Source organism: Myxocyprinus asiaticus, chromosome 12 (genome assembly GCF_019703515.2).
Source record: "Myxocyprinus asiaticus isolate MX2 ecotype Aquarium Trade chromosome 12, UBuf_Myxa_2, whole genome shotgun sequence".
NCBI classification, from domain to species: Eukaryota; Metazoa; Chordata; class Actinopteri; order Cypriniformes; family Catostomidae; genus Myxocyprinus; species Myxocyprinus asiaticus.
Genome location: NC_059355.1, coordinates 33,190,169 through 33,210,580, shown reverse-complemented (window position 1 = coordinate 33,210,580; position 20,412 = coordinate 33,190,169). Strand labels below are relative to the sequence as shown.

At 36.7% G+C, this 20,412-nt stretch overlaps 1 protein-coding gene across 1 annotated transcript in view; it reads right to left on the bottom strand.

Moving 5' to 3' along the window:
• Positions 1 to 7,410: 7,410 nt before the first annotated feature.
• The window catches only part of LOC127449267 (carboxyl-terminal PDZ ligand of neuronal nitric oxide synthase protein-like), a 167,178-nt gene continuing 154,176 nt past the window's right edge, over positions 7,411 to 20,412 (bottom strand). Inside the window, exon 12 of the mRNA XM_051712588.1 lies at positions 7,411 to 11,684. Coding sequence (XP_051568548.1) covers positions 11,108 to 11,684 — 577 coding nt within the window. The 3' untranslated portion in view covers positions 7,411 to 11,107. The remainder of the gene's footprint in view (positions 11,685 to 20,412) is intronic.

Below are 20,412 nucleotides of genomic sequence, written 5' to 3'. Positions count from 1 at the left end.
ATTTAAGAGTCAAAGTGCATTCAATAAGTTTTATACTTTATTTTACACTTTATATGTAAGTGTGCTCTCTGGGAATCGAACCTGTGAATTGCTGTTGCCAACACAAGTTGAGCGACAGGTACATGTCCACAGATTTGTTTTGCAATGTATTTTGAGGTCGAACTTAATAACTTTGAAACTTTTAAAGTGTACAGTACACATTGGTGAAATAGGGATGCATCATGCATTACCTTACTCTATAGTAAAGGATAAAATGTAGGATGTAGGGAATGACACTTCACCTTTTAAGTACTTCTTAATTTGCTGCTGTATGCCAGGCATTGTGATGGTGATAAAAATAATGGTGTAAAAAGAGCAGACACCCTCTTTCTCTTCCTTAGGGTCTCTATTTATCTCTCTCACTAACTCAGACACAGGCTGTTCAGACCATATATTTCCCATGAGATTAAAACAGAAACCTACTGGGGGAAAAAAGACACTTACTGAACATTTAACCTTACCTAAAAAGGACATACAGACACACGCGCAGTACTGGCATGATCAATAAGAGATAAAGGATAACTAAGTCGGTAGAAGCTGACTCGTGTGTTCGTTAACATTGTCTTCTGTCTGCTTGGAGGTCAGGATATCACTGACAGAAATCTGTGTGAGGCCCAACATCATATTGTGATAACAAGCCATGTGATGACTGATTGTTATCAGCTTTGCTATCTCCAGATCTCAGCAACTTTTATCCACCTTAGTCAATGTCTTTATCCTGTGGTCCAGATTTCTGGAAATGAGATCCAGTCAGTGATCTGGACGGTGTGTGGTAAAAGCAGCAGCTTTAAATTTAATGGTTTAAATTTATGTAAAGCAGCGAAGGTCTTATCTCTTCAACCATGGACATTTAAAAGGAAAAGTTCACCCAAACATCTAAGTTCTATCATCATTTATTCAGCCTCATGTCATTCCAAACCCATATTACTTTTTTCTGTGGAACACAAAAGGTGAATTTGTAAAAAAATATCCTGGCTATTCACTGGGAATCTTAACATTCTCCAAGCTCTCCTTGGCAAGTTCATGAGAGAGATAGTAATTCTTAAAAAAAATAAAATAAAATAAAAAAAAATAAATTTAAAAGAAATTTGTATTGTACAGTATCTTCTTAGTGAATTGATTTATTCAGTTCACAAAACCGATCTGAATATTTCATTCAGAAATTGGATAGATTTTCATGAGAGAAGTAGTAATGTCCAATTCAACAACAAATTGTTCTTTTGAGTTGTATCTTTTCAGTGAATTAACTGATTCAGTCCACAAAACTGATCTGAATAATTAGTTCAGAAATTGGACTTGATTCATTCATAAAGAGTAGTAATGTCCAATTCAAGAACAAATCGTTCTTTTGAGTTGTATCTTTTCAATGAAATGTTTGATTCAGTTCACAAAACCGATCTGAATGATTAATTTAAAAATTGGACTGATTAATTTATGAGTAGTAATGTCTCATTCAAGAACAAATTGTTCTTCTGAGTTCTATCTTTTCAATTAATTAATTGATTCAATTCACAAAACTGATCTGAATGGTTTGTTCAGAAATTGGACTGATTCGGTTCTTGAGTTAACTCACTGATTCGATCTGATTTGTAATGGTAAACAGCCCTCTGGAGGGGGATATTTTCAGTGAATAATGACTTTATTTTTGCTCTGTTCCTTACACAAAGCTATCATATGACAAAAGAAGACTTGGAATATAGCATACAAATCATTTGGAGCACTTTTATGATACTTTTACTGTGCTTCTTTTGTCATTTTGGAGCTTGACATCCCAAATCCTGCTTCTCTTGCATTATATGGAAAAGCAAAGCCAAGATATTCTTAAAATTTTCCCCTTTTGTGTTTCACGGCAAAAATTAATACGGGTTTCGAACAACATGTGGGTGAGTAAATGATGACAGAATTTTCATTTTTGGGTGAACTATTCCTTGGGTGAAATAGCGCCTCAATAAATCATGACCTTTAAAAAAGTAAAGATCACAAGATTTTAGGTATGTTTGTCAAAGCTTATTCTTCATGAGACAATTCGTGGTATAACAAACGTGCCTATTGCAGACCATTTTTCCACATTTCTTTTTATGCAAGTGCTAATTTTTGCATTTCAAAAATGCTGCATAAGATGAGTTTTATCAAAGTCTTTCTAGCAAATCAGTTCACTGTCGGCCATCTTTGGAACACTCTCGGGAGGCTATTTCCAGTCATACCAGTGCAACTCCCATCTACTTGAATGGAGAAAGTGGTTGGTCAAGATTACAATCAAAGAACATATTTCAAATCAGCAATAAAATCTGATAATACTAGAATTATAAATTGTGATTCTTTACCTCATATTATGCTAAAACATGCAATTGTCCCGGCTTGTATAGCTAATGCGCATGCACGTTCTAGAGATGATTGACAGGTGATGTATGTATCTAAAAAGTGATTGGCTCTTTTAACTGTAAGGCAGGACTTCATTTCTACATCCGTCGACCGTTGGGCGCTCAGAGCTCCTTGGTTGAGCGTTCCAATTTCTCCCATTCATTTTAATAGAAGTGTCCATCTCTGCTAAATAATCTCTGGCTTTATTCAGTATGACTGCATTCAAAGGAACAGTGGTGACCTTCTGTCTCCATAGTAACAATAACAAACCAAACTCCATAGTTCTTCACTATTTTGCCTGCAGAGCCTCTTTACACAAACAGCAATGTGGCTCTTCTCTTGCCATGCAGATGAACAGGAGCTGAACTGTAAATAGGAGACAGATTTGAGAATACACAGCATGTCATCTTTATTTAGCACCCTACTGGTGACTTGATTATTTTTCCCCATTCCACAATATTACCCTCTTTCTTATGGACTGTACAACTTATTATTGAATAAAGGGTCATGCCGGCAGTAAACTCAGTTGGATATCTGGAAAAAAAAATTCAAGGTACAACAAATAAATTAAAATGGAATTGAAGTAGTTTTTGAGCATACAAATTGCAATCGTGTACTGTGGGTGGGTTAAAACCCAGAAATGTAGGTGTAAGTGAAAAAATAAATGCTTTTGCTTTTGTCTCTGGGGTCATTTAAATGATCTATAATTAGACTATGTATAATTACAATGTTCTTGTAATGAGGTTTAATTGCTTCTTTAAAAAAAAAAAAAAAAAACCTTCCTCTCAGATTAATGAATAAAAGCAGTCAAATTACCCTGTAGCTCTAGATTGGTTACCCACTGAAGCTAAGCAGGGTTGAGCCCTGCTCAGTACCTGGATGGGAGACCTCCTGTCCGTGTGGTCCTAATTTCCCATTATAGTGACAGAGACACAGTACCGTAAAATGGCACCGTCCTTTGGATGAGACGTTAAAACCGAGGTCCTGACTCTCAGTGGTCATTAAAAACCGCAGGGCACATCTTGTAAAGAGTAGGGGTATAAACCCGGTGTCCTGGCCAAGTTCCCCCATTGGCCCTTATCCATCAAGGCCTCCTAATAATCCCCATTCTTCAATTGGCTGTATCACTCTACTCTCTCCTCTCCACTGATAGGTGGTGTTTGGTGAGTGTACTGGTGCACTATGGCTGCCGTCGCATCAACCAGATGGATGCTGTACACTGGTGGTGGTTGAGACTGTTGGTGGTACATGGTGTAAAGTACTATATGTAAGTGTACCATTCATTTATTCATTCATCCCTTCATTAAAGAGCATAAAATAGCAAAATATTCATAGTGGCAGATATAAAGACCCTTATTCTTATCATAAAAGGGAACAATTAAATGCATAAAACTGTGTTTTTTATTCCAAGAAACCAAATTATTGTATTTGTCTCTCATTGTGGAATTCATTAAACAGTTGATTTGAGCTGTTTTTGGCTCTTGGGTCTAATTATGGGTCCTAGCAATGCAGTATGGACAATGTGAGGACACATGCCAAATTTCTCAAATCCTGCTCGAGAGTTATAACAAGAAAACCCTCATAACTGAACTTTTCGTTCATGTAGGAAGTAAGTTGAAACTCTGTTTTTATTTGGTACAAGTGCTAACAAACTGAGAGATTCGTTGGACAGATAAACCAACATGGGTTACCAACAGCCAATTACATTTTAACAGCTTTGGGTATTTTTTTGCACAGGGTCACATTGTGCAACCAACATAACATGCTCCGTATACTGTATCGTATGGTTTCTTTTTTCAAGTAAATCTTTACTATAAGATAACAGTATCCACAGCATCTTATTTCAAAAGTGGGAAATTGTGGTATTTTTCCCCCATCTGCTAGGACCTGTGGCTACATTTAACTATTAATATTATTAGGTAACTAGTAGATATTTTTGGTCACCTGCTATTCTAACAGATGTTTGCATTTTATTAATATTTTATTTATGTTTTTGATATCCTTTATTTATTTACAGTATTAAATATTTAGTCTTAATTGTGTTTTTCAGAGGCTTGGTTTCCAGGATCTTCTGTGTGTTATTAATTACTGCGAATCTCTTTGAACTTTCAAACATTTCTCACTGGCACATCATGTTATGTTCATTTTTTGTAACTAAATGCAGCATAACTCTGATTTCCAATGCCATGTTACAGATTTGTCTTCCAAGCATGATGCTTTCTCATGTCACTGGAATAAGGTTAAGCACTTCCTTCCTCATCCTATCCTCCTTCACCCTACAGTGCGTCCATCAGGACAACATGATAAAGTCCCATTTTACCTTCAACATGAGACTTAAAATTCACTAAGAAATATATTTTAAGATTTCTGGACTTTTGCATTGGAATGAGGTTTAATCAATGTTGCGTTAAAAACGCATTCAACTGTGGACTTCCTGAGTTGACAGACCTTATTCTGATAGATAGATGAAGACAGATACATAAATAATATTTGAGTGCAAAGAAGCTTTAGAAAACACTTCCACTCATTGGGTAAGGCTTCCATAACTCTAAAGCAGGGCTGCTAACATTACTTGGCTTGGGGGACACTTTTCACTTTCAATGCTGGATGACTAAGGACCAATGAATAAAATAACATGTTAAAAGTAATGACAATTTTCATTTGGTTTTAAAATGTGCTGCAACCAGAGACCACAGCTATGTTTAACATTCAATCAAACAGTGCTGCTCAGTCTTTAAAAAAACATTTACATTTTCCAGAACAACATACAGTCATACTAGTTATTTATAACTATAGTAATACCAATAACAACATGTACAGTAAATGAATTACACAATAAGTGCATGCAGTTTTACATGGGACGTATTACACAGGGATACTCATTCACTATAAAGGAAGTCTGGATTGTGGTCGGTGGTCCACTGGACACTCATTATTGTGAAAAAGAAAAGTGTTTAATCATGCTTACAATTAGTAAAATTAGTGTTTCCAAAAAAATAAAATAACTGACAAAACTATTGTTATTATAGTATATACTATACTGTATATAGACCAATTCTCTTTAGAAAATTAACCAGACCTAAAATGTGGACTTGAAACAATGACAGAACATTTGAGTATAGTTTATGTCTTATAAAACACTGGAACAATAGTAGTGAGCAAATTATTCAGTCTAGCATATAAGTATTGTATAAGCAGTTTTTAGGATGAAAAAAAGGTTAAATACTCAATGGAAAAACAAGACTGGAAGAAAGACAAGGAAAAAAATGTAAAAAAATCTCACACAAACAGTTCTAAGCCTGAAGAGAGATGTACAAGCACACCAAATGAATTCTGACAATGCATTCTTCACATCCTGCAAGGAAACTAGCACTAAATTAATGTCTCACTGAACTAAGAAGTCTCATAGTAGGCGATATGTCCAATGTGAAACATGTTTTATTTGATCTAAACACTCCCTTATAGTCACATTTCCACCAAAAGTACCAAACATCATCTATATGAGTATATCAATTAACTAAATGTACTGGATAAATATCTAGTAGCACACAATGTTAGCCCAAATAAATGTGATAAATACAATGCCTTGCCCGAATCTCGATGACAAATATATTTGGGTACAGTTCCACTGCTTCTTGATATGCTGAGCAAGTCAGACATGAATGAATGAAAAAGGCATGGAACCTAGTGGTGAAGAATCTGGGCTGGAGTTACAATAATCATAGGTTCACTTCCACATATTGTAGGTGTGATCAATTCAGTAGGACTTTACATTTTGTGAGATTCTCTAAACATGGGATACCATTCTTGCGGTTAGTGTACAATAACTTTTATTCATTCATTAATATGCTTTTATTCAACAGTGTTTTACAGTACATCAACTGCAAGAATGGTATCCTTGAAGAAACATTGGAAATTGTCATGTTTAGAGAATCTCACAAATTCTAAAGCTCTACTGAATTGATCACACCTACAATATGTGGAAGTGAACCTATGATCATTGTAACACCAACCCAGATACTTCACTAGGTTCCATTACTTTTTTTTTCATTTCATTCATATATTAAAATGTCAACTAACCCTTTTCCTCTGACAAAGAGATTTTATTACTCTATTGTCAGCAATACTTGTACCCTTATTTCTATCCCCGACACTATGACAAATCTTAACTTCAGCTCAATCCTGCTATTCAGAGACTTAAATTATGCACGCCTTTTGGGATTTTATGCCATTTAGATCTTATTTAAATGCAAATGCATATGCAAATAAGCAAATGTATATAATTTCACTACAGTAAAACCCACACCTTTATAAGTTTAAACATGAAGAAAATATGAGAATGTGTCATGTGTTGGGGGCAAACTGCTGTCATTTGGTGAAAAAAGAAAAATAACATGACTTGAAAATCATGTTATGACAGTAATAGCCAGTAGATGGCTGCAGTGTTCTGTGCGGCCACCTACTGTGTAGCAATTCTACATTTTATCACAAGTGATGCATTTGGATTTATATTTAGACATAAACAAACTATTGTTTGTCAAAGTTTAGCATTTTGCCTTCAAACAGTAAAGGTGTCACATTTTTACAACTTGGGCTTATCGAATGAAGATTTTTTTTGTGCGTGTTCAGATGGCAAATGGAGGAAAAGTCACCAAGTCTTGTACCGCTCAGATAAAGGAAACTATTTTTATTAAATCAGCAAAAGTGATTTTGGTCAAAGACTGAACAGCACAGGAAGGTTAAAATCTATCTTTGCCCTTAAAGTAGCCAGTCAAAACAGGATGTTTAGATGGCAGTAATCAATTGTAGAGGTTCTGTTTTAGAAAAAGAAATGGTAAAACACAGGACATGACTAAAATAGACAAGCAGGCTGTCACAGAACGGGATAGAGGATGTGGAAAGATCCTGCCCACTGCCCCGAATTCAAAATCCAAAAGTATTTCTAGTTGCTTGCTCTTTGTTAACATTGTATTTCTGTTCTCAGTTGAGAGGAAAAGACTGAATGCAGGATAAAACTTCAGTTTTCTTTATTTCCATATTTTAAGGTTTTCGGAGCGGCTGTCTGAAGACTACCACACATATTTTCAAATCATGAAGATAAATTGTTTGAAAATGTAAAGACATTTTGCTTGTAAGCTGAGGAATTGGACAGGCCAGGTCAAAACACATCACAAAAATTCCTACTCCAAATAACCAAGTCTAAAAACAGTATTATACAAAACTATGTATTTTCAGGTAATTAACGAGCTGATATATTTTGGCTGTGTGAAAGTGCTAAGCAGAGTACATGACTTTTTTTTAAATAATAACTGTGTTTGATATGGTTGACAGGGTAGATTGAGATATACAGACAGTTTTGTCTGGACTAAGGGTGATGGTAGCCTAATGGTTTAGTGTCAGTGCTGATAACACAAAGGATTTGAAGTTCAATCCCTTTATTTATTGCTGTCAAGTCCTTAAGCAAGGCATTTAATTGCAGAGGCAATGACCCTGAAAATTCTGTTGCGTAAATTGCCTTGAATGAAAAATAATAAAACCATTTACTGAAAATAAAGGCACCCAGGCCCGAACTGCATCATGAGCAGACAGCTTGCATAATGAAAAATCACTTTAATATAGCCAGCCTGAACATATGATATCCTTAAATACATTTCAGTGTACTCATAAAACCTTCATATACGTGCGTTTTTTCCTTCAACATTTTTTTTCCTTCATTCAAATATGGAATTGTAAAAATGATGAGACCATTGACAAAAAGTAAACAAATAATTTACATTAAATAAAAAAAAAAAGAAAAATACATTAAAGGAATGTTCTGGGTTCAATGCAAGTTTAGCCCAGTTGAAAGCATTTGTGGCATAATGCTGATAACCCCAAAAATGTAATTAGACTCGGCCCTCCTCTTCTATAAAAAAGGAAAAATTGAGGTTACAGTGAGGCACTTACAATGGAAGTGAATGGTGGCCAATTTTTAAAAATTAAAATACTGTTTCAAAAGTATAGTCATAAGACATAACGGACATGCATGTAAACATTATTTTAGTGTGATAAAATCACTTACTAACCTTTTCTGTGTAAAGTTAAAGCCAATTTTACAACTTTGTTACCATGATGATGTAATGACAACAAACCCTAAAACGCCTATAAAAATGACAATTTAAACAACTTTACAGCAAATAATAACAAATAATACACAAGTTCTAACAGAAGAATTAATGCAAGTGCTTTTATAAAATGATAAGCTTCACATTTCTGTTTAAACCCTCCAAAAATGGGCCACATTCACTTTCATTGTAAGTGCCTCTCTGTAACCTTGATTTTTGCTTTTCTTGAAAAAAATAAAATAAAAAGGAGGTATGAGTCGAAATAAATTTTTATGGTAATCAACATTATGCCACAAATAATGTCGACTGAGCCAAAGTCAGTCTACTCTTGGCCATCTTTGGAACACTCTCGGGAGACTATTTCCAGTCATACCAGTGCAGTTCATGTCTACTTGAATGGGAAAAGACCGAAATCTCCAAAACGTATGGTCAAGATTACGATCAAAGAACATATTTCAAATCAGCAGAAAAATCAGACAACACTGGTATCATAATTTGTGCTTCTTTACATCAGATTACGCTAAAAAAACAAGATTTTCTCAGCTTGTATACCTGGGCGCTCCGATTTCTCCCATTCATTTTAATAAAAGCGGCCCACCTCTGCTAAATAATCTCTGATTGAGCTTAACGTGTACTGAACCCGGAACATTCTTTTAATCAATCACACAGAAGTTACAACATTCTTATTTTTCCATCAGGAATCTTCTCAACCCTAAAAACAATTAAAATGCGTAAGAAAACTATGGCTAAAACATAATGCAAGATAAATATATTTTTCATTCATAAAAGTAGACATCACAATGGTAGTGAAACCAAAACATATTATCATATAGAAACAGATCTAATTCATAAAGCACCTGAATATGAGTTCATGCTATGTTGCCATTGCATAATGCACTAAAGTTATTTAACATAAATCAACTCAAAACCCATGTTAAATATCTTTCACGCACAATGTTTCATTTGCATGATGCATAACAGCTATTTCATTATCACTTTTTAGGATTTGCAGCTTTAAAGGGATAGTTCATCCAAAAATGAAAGTTCTGTCATCTGTCATTCTTCCTCTGTAGAAAAAAGGAATATGGTTTTGGAACAAAATGAAGGCAAATAAATGATGACAGAATTTGTGCTTTTGGGTGAACTATCCCTTTAAGTTATTTTTCAGAAACGTATTCAGTACACTTTAATTCAATAATCTTTCACATACAATGTTTCATCACTGACTTATTGCATAACTATTTCATTGCCATCGTTCAGTATGTGTAGCTTGAAGTTAAAACATCTTAGTACTTTTACATATACGCAGGATCACAATATATCTCCATAAATAATGGGTGTAAATATCTGCATTGCTAGCTATAGATTTGTCCCGAATTCTCCTTAGAGAAATTATTGTCTGGGATAAAGAACAGCCCTGAGAGAATGCCATGGGAGTCAGAATGTCTACACAAACAAGAGGACAAGGACTGAGATTAGTGTTTGAGTTATGGCATTCCATGGAATTTTAGAGCCCCTCTGCATACCTTCATGTTGACCGAGCCCTCATCACCTTGAAGATAATCATTATGACACTTCTAACAAAGGTAGCGAACCCTATGTCTTCTCATTGATCTAGATGTCATTGTGAAATGTGTCCTGCACAAGATGAAATGCTTAGCCAAAAACAAAAAGGAAGCAGTTTCAAACTGCTGGCCTTAGGTGCATAATGCTTTATAGACTGATCCAAGTTCAGTTGTGCATTTGCTCATACTGGCAAAGATTATGACATGTGAGCACAGTGTTGAGCCAAGGTCAGAAATGTGGTCATAAAACTTATACAACTAATGTCTTGTAAAATAAAATATAAATGATTAAGCCATTCCGGCCCCACTTTATATTAGGTGTGTTTAATTACATTTTATACAATGTATTTGTGTACATACAAGTTGTTCTTTATTTGGAGTTCTGTAGAGATCCTAACCCTACCCAAACCATCACCCTCACCCCTAACCATCACTTCGAACTCTACCCCTCACGCTTAAGTGTATAAGTACATGGTAGTTAAAGACACCTATACTATATATCAAGTGGGACTGCCATGCTTGTAAAAACAAACTGATATGAATTAAAGAAGAACATATACAGTATAAGACATGAAATGCTGCTCAAGTCAGAGACTGCAAAGACAGCTTTTTGGAGGTATTACAGTATAGTTTTGACTTTGGTTTCTATTAAATGACTTTTCATGGTTATTTTGTGTACAGGTCCACAAATATTTAACAATACAATCTTTCAAAGGCATTATGGTACTACAATAAAACAAAAATAGTTATTTTCATCATTTGTATGATTTGAGCTACAAAGAAAGTACAATCAGTGGTACTTTGCTATAAAGGCAAAATGAAATGTACAAAAGGTAAAGTAGAACAAAGTCTGGCCAGTTTTACTGACAGATTCAAAGCCACTTTTGACCTGTCTTCTCAATGCATACTGATTTTTTCCCCATTGTTGATGCCTGGAGAATCCTGCGCTCTAGTCACACATATTGTCTCGCTCCAGTCACACATATTGTCTCTTGAAAACTAATGATGAATGGAGGTGATCATGGAACGAAGGTTAGGTTATTCAAATGAGAGCAGGTCGGGGTGGGATTCCTCACCCTCCAAACTGAGGGTCTGGTAATCCACTGTGCCGTTTCCCAACATTTCCCCCTCAGTGACGCTAATGCGGCATCCTCCTTTGCCTGGACAAGGGGTGGAAGCCATTCTAGTTTCTGGAATGGCCAGTTTCTGTTTTGGGTCCAGACTGTCTTTGTGAATCAGATCAGGAACAGAAAGCAGTGGCTGATCTACGTCCTCAGCATTTTCCTCTTTAAGCCCATCCGCCACCACAGCAGTGGGCTCATTTTTTAGCTCAAAATTGGGCTTCTTCTCTATCTGGCTGTTGACATGGTCACTAGGTTCTGAAGGTTTCTCTAGGTTGGGCTCGTCTGGGTTTGATTCTGACTGAAGCTGCGCTTTATCTTTGGAGATGAGGGGAGTCTTGTCAGGTGAGGAGATGAAGGACGAGTCGGGGGAGGCTACTACAGGGTCAGAAGATATCATCATGTCCTGGGTGGTCTTCAAGGCACGTGGAAGACGCTTTTTGCTGGTGGGAGGTGGGGGATCTAACCGAGGGAAGGAGTCCAGAGAGATGTGACTGTGTGTGAGAGAAAAACTTGTTACAGATAAAGAGTAGGGATGTCGATTTAATGCAATAAATCATGTCCCCATACCAGGCCTTTTCCTCTTTAATACAAGAGTACACTTCATTTGAATACATTTTATTAAAGGTAAATGTAATACCCCAGCAAATATCAAGACAACAGGGTAAAGATGAAGAATAAGTCAACGAATAGTCTTTTTGTTTAATTTATATGACCATTTTTGGGCAGGATTAAAAGGTGGAAGAAAAGAAACCTAGACGACCCATATTTTGCACCTCTCCAGTGGATAAAATTGGAAAATCACTACTGTTGTCAGTGTTTTGTTTTGTGGAAACGACTTTGGGAAGGAAATAAAAAATAAGACTTAACAAATAACCAAGTAGCTGGATGCAATTATGTCATTGTCTACTCCAAATCACACAATATGCCTGCAGTTAATAAGAGCAAGAATTCTATTCTATATACAGTGTATTTCCTGTAATGTTGAGTTTACAATAAAGATGTTCCATGAAGTCTACCATGATAACTGCATAATTCCCTCAAGAATGCAACATATCTGTGTAATAATTGCCTAATTAGGGAAGATAAGGAGTTGGTTTATTGTAAATGCACAGTTTGCTGTATAATGTTATGACAGTGAAAACTGCACTTAGTCTGATATGAATTTTAATGAAAGCCATAAGGACAACCTCTGCTAGCTCAGTTAATCTCTTAGGTTAAATTTAGAATAAATCAAGGTTTATCAGAAAATTGTTGCACCAAACTTTAAACCTTGTTTAAAAAAAAACATTGTTTTGATCCTGATTTTGGCGTGATCACCCGCTTCCCCATCCTGTACATACAGGGAGACCTGTAAAGAACAGAGGAGGGTCTCTCGAGGAGATGCGAGAGAAGAGCAATAATTCTGCATTTAACGAGTCTTTTCTTTCATGCTTGCTTATGTATGTAGCCTGGGCTGTTAATTTCTGTCCACAATAGTGTTGTTGATTCGAAAGCAGGCGGTCAATCCTAGACCCGTGCCACTAGTGTCTTGTTTCATATTGTCTTTTTTTTCTTAAATTATGCTGCCATATTTTAAGGTTTGTGGCACTGCAAACGCTGCTGCGCTACAGCCCTGTGTACCAATGATCTACAGCTAGGTTCAGAATCCATCATGGCAGACAAAGTTAATTGCAGGTAAAGGTTTTAATCAGAAACTAACATTTTTATCTCTGATTTGTTATAACATATTTAAATTTAAGTGGTGCAAAACACCTCAAATTAAAATAAAACTTGGATCATGGTCAGTCCATCTCAAGTGGTCCAATACAGGTTGCTTGACCATTTTTAATTTTCCTCATTTTTTTGAGAGATTACCTCTATGTATTGGTATTGCAAAACCACCCGTTTTTTATTTTAATTTTACTTGGTTTAACCACAACGACCATCTTTGTGTCATGGCACACAACAAATTTTGGTTATACAGCCATTTACGGAAACCTCAGTATCTCGGCTCAGGATGGTCCTAGCTCCTTGGAACAAAAACTGATCTCTAGAGCACATTACAAGGTACATGTAGATATATAAACATTTTACAGATGTAAGTCCTAATGTATTGCTCAAGATTGCTCAAAATTCCACTTTTAGGGTCAGTTTATAATGGGAAGGGTTCGAGTCTCAGTCTTAATTTTTTAGGGGGTAAGTATAGTATGCATGCAGAACATTTCAGGGTTGAGACTTCTCTTATTTATTTTTTTATGGGGGCGATATGTCAAGTCATCTATAGTAGCATTCTGCTGTATACATTTTGAGTTTGAGATTCCATTGTTTGCAGAGCTAGGGCTAGTAGAAATCTGGGGAAAAACCTACTTTATTCATGCATTTTGAGAAATGAACAGATGTAATATAAGCATAACATATAATAAAAATTAAAAGTATCTTACAGTAATTATGTTTATGATTGACATACAATAGCTTATGCTTGTCAGTGAGGTCTAAAATGTTACTACTTTTGATATTGGCAACAGTGAAGCATGATCTATCAAAGTGTTCTTCAAAAAGTTCATAAACAAAAGAGTTTAGTTTTAAGTAACCTTAATGAACTGTATGTGGAGTTTAAAAATCAGCACCCAGAGTTAAAGATAGGAAGATACAAATTTTGTGAACTGAGGCCAAAATGGTGTGTGCTGGCAGGAGCATCTGGAACTCAAACTGTCTGTGTCTGCACACAACATCAGAACATCAAGCTGATGGTTGAGTCAGCAAAGCTAAAAGTGGACTACAAGGACCTGCTGGAACTTCTAGTCTGTAACGTAAACAGTTATGACTGCATGCTCAACAAGTGTGACCAGTGTCCAGGAATTGAGGCCTTACTGCAGATGCTTGAAGAGTCAGACAAAGATGACTTCCTGATAACATCACCTTTAAGCAGTGGGTTATGACTGAGAGAGCAGATATGATCACTGTCGTTCTCCCTAGGGATGAATTCTCTGTTTCTCTGGCTAAGAAACTCAATGCGTTAAAGTCACACCATTGGTTGAGGACATAAGCGTGGAAAACTGTGATGTTTTTGTAAAATTCTTCCATCCACCTGGACCAAGAACATCATTCAAAATGTCTACTGAGGATAAAGTGTGGGTTCCCATGAACAAAATTTTCTCAGAAAAATTACACCGGCCGAATTGACTACTGTCACCGGACGCTCCCACAAAATTTCAGAGAGAAATATGCTTATAAACACAGCAAAAAAAGAAACGCCCCTTTTTCAGGACACTGTATTTTAAAGATAATTTTGTAAAAATCCAAATAACTTTACAGATCTTTATTGTAAAGGGTTTAAACAATGTTTTCCATGCTTGTTCAATGAACCATAAACAATTAATGAACATGCACCTGTGGCACAGTCGTTAAGACACTAACAGCTTACAGACGATAGGCAATTAAGGTTATCACAGTTATAAAAACTTAGGACACTAATGAGACCTTTCTACTGACTCAGAAAAACACTAAAAGAAAGATGTTCAGGGTCCCTGCTCATCTGCGTGAATGTGCCTTAGGCATGATGCATGGAGGCATGAGGACTGCAGATGTGGCCAGGGCAATAAATTGCAATGTCTGTACTGTGAGACGCCTAAGACAGCGCTACAGGGAGACAGGAAGGACAGTTGATCATCCTCGCAGTGGCAGACCACGTGAAATGTTCTGCATGCACACTATACTTACCTAGGTACCCCCTAAAAAATTAAGACTGACACTCAAACCCTTCCTATTATAAATTGACCCTAAAAGTGGAACTTTGAGCAATCTTTAAAAAAAAAAAAAATGTATCCCCTTTTTTCCCAATTTGGAATGCCCAATTCCCACTACTTAGTAGGTCCTTGTGGTGGCGCGGTTCCTCACCTCAATCCGGGTGGCGGAGGACAAGTCTCAGTTGCCTCCGCTTCTGAGACCATCAATCCGCACATCTTATCATGTGGGGCTTGTTGTGCATGACACCACGGAGATTCCCAGCATGTGGAAGCTCAAGCTACTCTCCGCGATCCACACACAACTTACCACGCACCCTAATGAGAGTGAGAACCACTAATCGCGACCACGAGGGGGTTACCCCATGTGACTCTACCCTCCCTAGCAACTGGGCCAATTTGGTTGCTTAGGAGATCTGGCTGGAGTCACTCAGCACACCCTGGATTTGAATTCGCGACTCCAGGGGTGGTAGTCAGCGTCAATACTCGCTGAACTACCCAGGCCCCCCTACTCTGAGCAATCTTGAGCATTACATTAGGAACAAGGAACTTGTCTAAGGAACAAGAATGTGTAAAATGTTTATATATGTACATGTACCTTGTAATGTGCTCTAGATATCAGTTTTTGTTCCAAGGAGCTAGGACCATCCTGAGCTGAGATATCGAGGTTTCTGTAAACAGCTGTATAACCTAAATTTGTCATGTGCCATAACACAAAGATGGCTGTCATGGTTAAACCAAGTAAAATAAAAAATAAAATAAAAAAATGGTGGTTTTGCAATACCAATACATAGAGGTAATCACGCAAAAGATATTTATATATATTTTTTTTTATAAATAAATAAAAATGGTCAAGCAACCTGTATTGGACAACTTGAGATGGACTGACCCATCAACAAACCCTGGATTAGCTCTACACTCTCCTTAATTTAACCCTTTTTTCTGCAACCCACCCTTAAGGCCTTTGCACACCAAACGCGAATCTTCGCTGTAATTAATATTTTGAATCGAAACAATGGATTACTAACAAGACTTTCTCACCTGGAGCACACATTCTCACCAGATAGTGCTGAAAGCGAAGCCTTTTTTTTTTTTTTTTGACAGTGAGTGTGTCATTTATTTCCTTACCGGCCAATGAATTGCCCTGAACCATAAAATATGAGCTTTGGATCATGTGTCAACAGGTGGCGCTAAAGCACAGAACACTGCAGGAACTCGAGGAAAAAATCCAGAAACAGCAGTGAGGACGTGTTATTTCATTTGCATCAAATGCCTTAAAAACTGATTTTTTTTCCTCACATGGGTTCTCTTAACATGTACAGTACTGTGCAAAAGTCTTAGGCAAATAAGATGCTTCACAAAAACATTTGTCTTAAGATGGTTATTTATATTTTCAGCTTTAGTGTGTCAATAGGAAATATACATTTTAGACTCCCAAACATTTCTTTTGCAAATAGAATAGAACAGAATAACAGGGAGCCCTGCAACAGATGGCATGGTCCGTACAGAGCCCCCCACTGAATATTGAGTTAGTCTGGGATTACAAGAAGAGACAGAAGCAATTGAGACAGCCGAAATAGATAGAGAAACTGTGGCAAATTCTCCAAGATGCTTGGAACATCCTATCTGCCAACAACCAAGAAAAACTGTGTCCAGCTATACCTAGGAGAATTGGCGCTGTTTTAAAGGCAAAGGTGGTCACACCAAATGTTGATTTAGCTTTTTTATGTTTACTGGACTTTATATGACGTTAATTGATAAATGAAAACTATTTATGGCATTATTTTTTAAGACATCCTCACTATGCAACATTTTTCCCAAGTGCCTACAAATTTTGCACAGTACTTAGCTTTCTAAGGCAGCATCCTAACCACCATGAAACCTCATAACTGACCGATTTGGAGCTCTCTATTTAAACAGCCACTCTGTGCCACTCTAGCACTCTGCATGGAAGACTCAATTCATAATCGATTTCACAAGAGTTTGTGCATGTTGCTAAGCTATACAATACTGTGATTCACCTTAACACATAGCACATACAAATATTGGGTAAAATACAAATGTACTATTAATACTTTTTAATATTAAATGAAATGTTTATTTATAATCAACATTTCTCTTGGTTGTCTGCCATCTTTGATTTATTTTTCCACTAAGATAGTTGAATGCATTATGAAATTGTCTTGTCTGTGAAGGATATACTGTACGTGATGCTGCCTTAGAATTGGGCTAAAACAAGGTATCTTAAGAAGCAGCATAATTAAGTTTCCTACCTTTTAGAACAGCCTTCGCGTCAGAAGCACACCTATGGTGCTTTAAAATGTTCCCTCTTTAGGCAGCTCACTAGGTTTTGGAATAGAGCAATAGTGTTTCTCTTGCATAATTATGAGCATATGGGAATTATTTCCATAAAATAAAAAAGCTAACTAAATAAACCAAAACTTGTAAAATTACACACAGGATTCCAGCCAATTTAACCGAACCCTTGACAGAAGTCAGCGTTAGCCTGATGCACATGGACTCGCTCAAACAGACACATGTACATTCCATTAAAGGCTGCTGGTAATGATAGCAGAGTCAGTTGCTATGCATGGCTGTCTGAAAAGGTTTTATTTCCCTCTCAAAGAAATGTCAGTCAATCTCAGCAGTAACTCAAGGCTTTTTCATATAATAACAGAGTTCAAAGACATTTAATGTGAACTGCCATGGAGGAACATGATCGGCTAGTGTGAGCCATCTGGCACAATGACTGACGGTCTATAGAGACTGACTGTATGGATCAATACACATGTACCCCTGACTATCATCTTTAGGGCCTGTTAGAGGCCTCACAGGACAAATATCGAAAGAGCAAACTCAAACCAAAGGATATGAAAAAAATGACATGGTTTTGCCATCAAGCATGCACAATTTTTACATCTTAAAGGTTTAAGTTTCTTGTTCTTCTCCTGTTCGTCTTGTTGCATATTTTTTGGTCTAAATGCTTAAATAACAATTCCATCTGGCATTTTTCAGGAGTCAATGTGCAGTGGGGTCCAAAAGTCTGAGGTCACTAGTGAAAATGCTTCTATGCAATTTTTCCATTACAAATGATATTACCAGCATACCAATTTAAGCGAAACAAGAATTTTCAGAAATATCAAGAGTGGGGTTGCATGCTTAATTTTCTTACTAGAATAATCATTCAGTGGATCATGAAATATTTGACTTGGCTTAAAAAAAACAATCAAAAGTTTGCATACCCTGGGAGAAATTGTGAAATTTTGGCATTAATTTTGAAAATATGACTGATCATGCAAAAACTTTTTTTATTTTTTTAAAGTTTTTTATTAAGGATAGTGATCATATGAAGCCATTTATTATCACATAGTTGGTTGGCTCCTTTTTAAATCATAATGATAACAGAAATCACCCAAATGGCCCTGATCAAAAGTTTACATACCCTTGAATGTTTGGCCTTGTTACAGACACACAAGGTGACACACACAGGTTTAAATGGCAATTAAAGGTTAATTTCCCACACCTGTGGCTTTTTAAATTGTAATTAGTGTCTGTGTATAAACAGTCAATGAGTTTGTTAGCTCTCACGTGGATGCACTGAGCAGGCTAGATACTGAGCCAAGGGGAGCAGAAAAGAACTGTCAAAAGACCTGCATTACAAGGTAATGGAACTTTATAAAGATGGAAAAGGATATAAAAAGATATCCAAAGCCTCGAAAATGACAGTCAGTACTGTTCAATCACTTATTAAGAAGTGGAAAATTCTGCGATCTCTTGATACCAAAGATTTCAGCCACAACTGCCAGAAGAATTGTTCGAGATACAAAGAAAAACCCACAGGTAACCTCAGGAGAAATACAGGCTGCTCTGGAAAAAGACGGTGTGGTTGTTTCAAGGAGCACAATACGACAATACTTGAACAAAAATGAGTTGCATGGTCAAGTTGCCAGAAAGAAGCCTTTACTGTGCCAATACCACAAAAAAGCCTGGTTACAATATGCCCAACAACACCTTGACATGCCTTTGGAGTGACGAGACCAAAATAGAGCTTTATGGTCACAACCATAAGCGCTATGTTTGAAGAGGGGTCAACAAGACCTATAGTAAAAAGAATACCATCCCCACTGTGAAGCATGGTGGTGGCTCACTGATGGTGATTTGGGGGTGTGTGAGCTCTAAAGGCACGGGGAATCTTGTGAAAATTGATGGCAAGATGAATGCAGCATGTTATCAGAAAATACTGGCAGACAATTTGCATTCTTCTGCACGAAAGCTGCGCATGGGACGCTCTTGGACTTTCCAGCATGACAATGACCCTAAGCACAAGGCCAAGTTGACCCTCCAGTGGTTACAGCAGAAAAAGGTGAAGGTTCTGGAGTGGCCATCACAGTCTCCTGGCCTTAATATCATTGAGCCACTCTGGGGAGATCTCAAACGTGCGATTCATGCAAGACTTTGCATGACCTAAAGGCATTTTGCCAAGATGAATGGGCAGCTATACCACCTGCAAGAATTTGGGGCCTCAAAGTCAACTATTACAAAAGACTGCACACTGTCATTTATGCTAAAGGGGGCAATACACAGTATTAAGAACTAAGGGTATGCAGACTTTTGAACAGGGGTCATTTCATTTTTTTTCATTGTTGCCATGTTTTGTTTTATGATTGTACCATTCTGTTATAACCTGCAGTTGAATATGAATCCCATAAGAAATAAAAGAAATGTGTTTTGCCTGCTCACTCATGTTTTCTTTAAAAATGGTACATATATTACCAATTTTCCAAGGGTATGCAAACTTTTGAGCACAACTGTATCTTCTCCTAGTATAGCTGTATTTTATGTAAGCATATAGGCAACATTCTTAACAGTATTGAAACAGTAAACATACACAGTTTTAACAAGGCACAGCAGCTCCTTAGTACACTAGAGCAGAAGGGGAAAAAAGCATTGCCTTACCGTTTATTTGCTGAAACTTCACCTGATGCAGAACAATCTGGAATAATATAAAACAATGCAACAGTCCCCTCTATGCAGCCTGAACTTGTTCAGATTACTGAATCTTTGTGACAACTGCACTGAAAACAATCTAAACGCATCGCAAAGAATGAAACAGAGTGCAGGTGTCTCAACATGCGTTTTTGAAAATGACGTTTTTTTTTTACTTGACACTGAAGAAAAAGCGAGACGCGGTGCAAATGTCAAAGACATCCATCCAGCAAGTGTTTAAACAATGGGAAAACAGAACAGACATGTGCAAAAACACATTCGGTGTGAACGGCCCCTAACTCGTTTGTTCGCATGTGTCTGTGAGTGAGAGCGTGAAACAAGATCGGTAGGCCTGTTTATTTTTTCATAAAAAATCCAAAACCTGTTGGGTTCTCAGAAGGTTGCTTTCTTAAACAAATATTTTTATCAAAGAATATTTGACATTATTATTATACATTGTCAACAAATTCTAGAAATGAACACTGAGAAAATAAAGAATAAATACAAATAC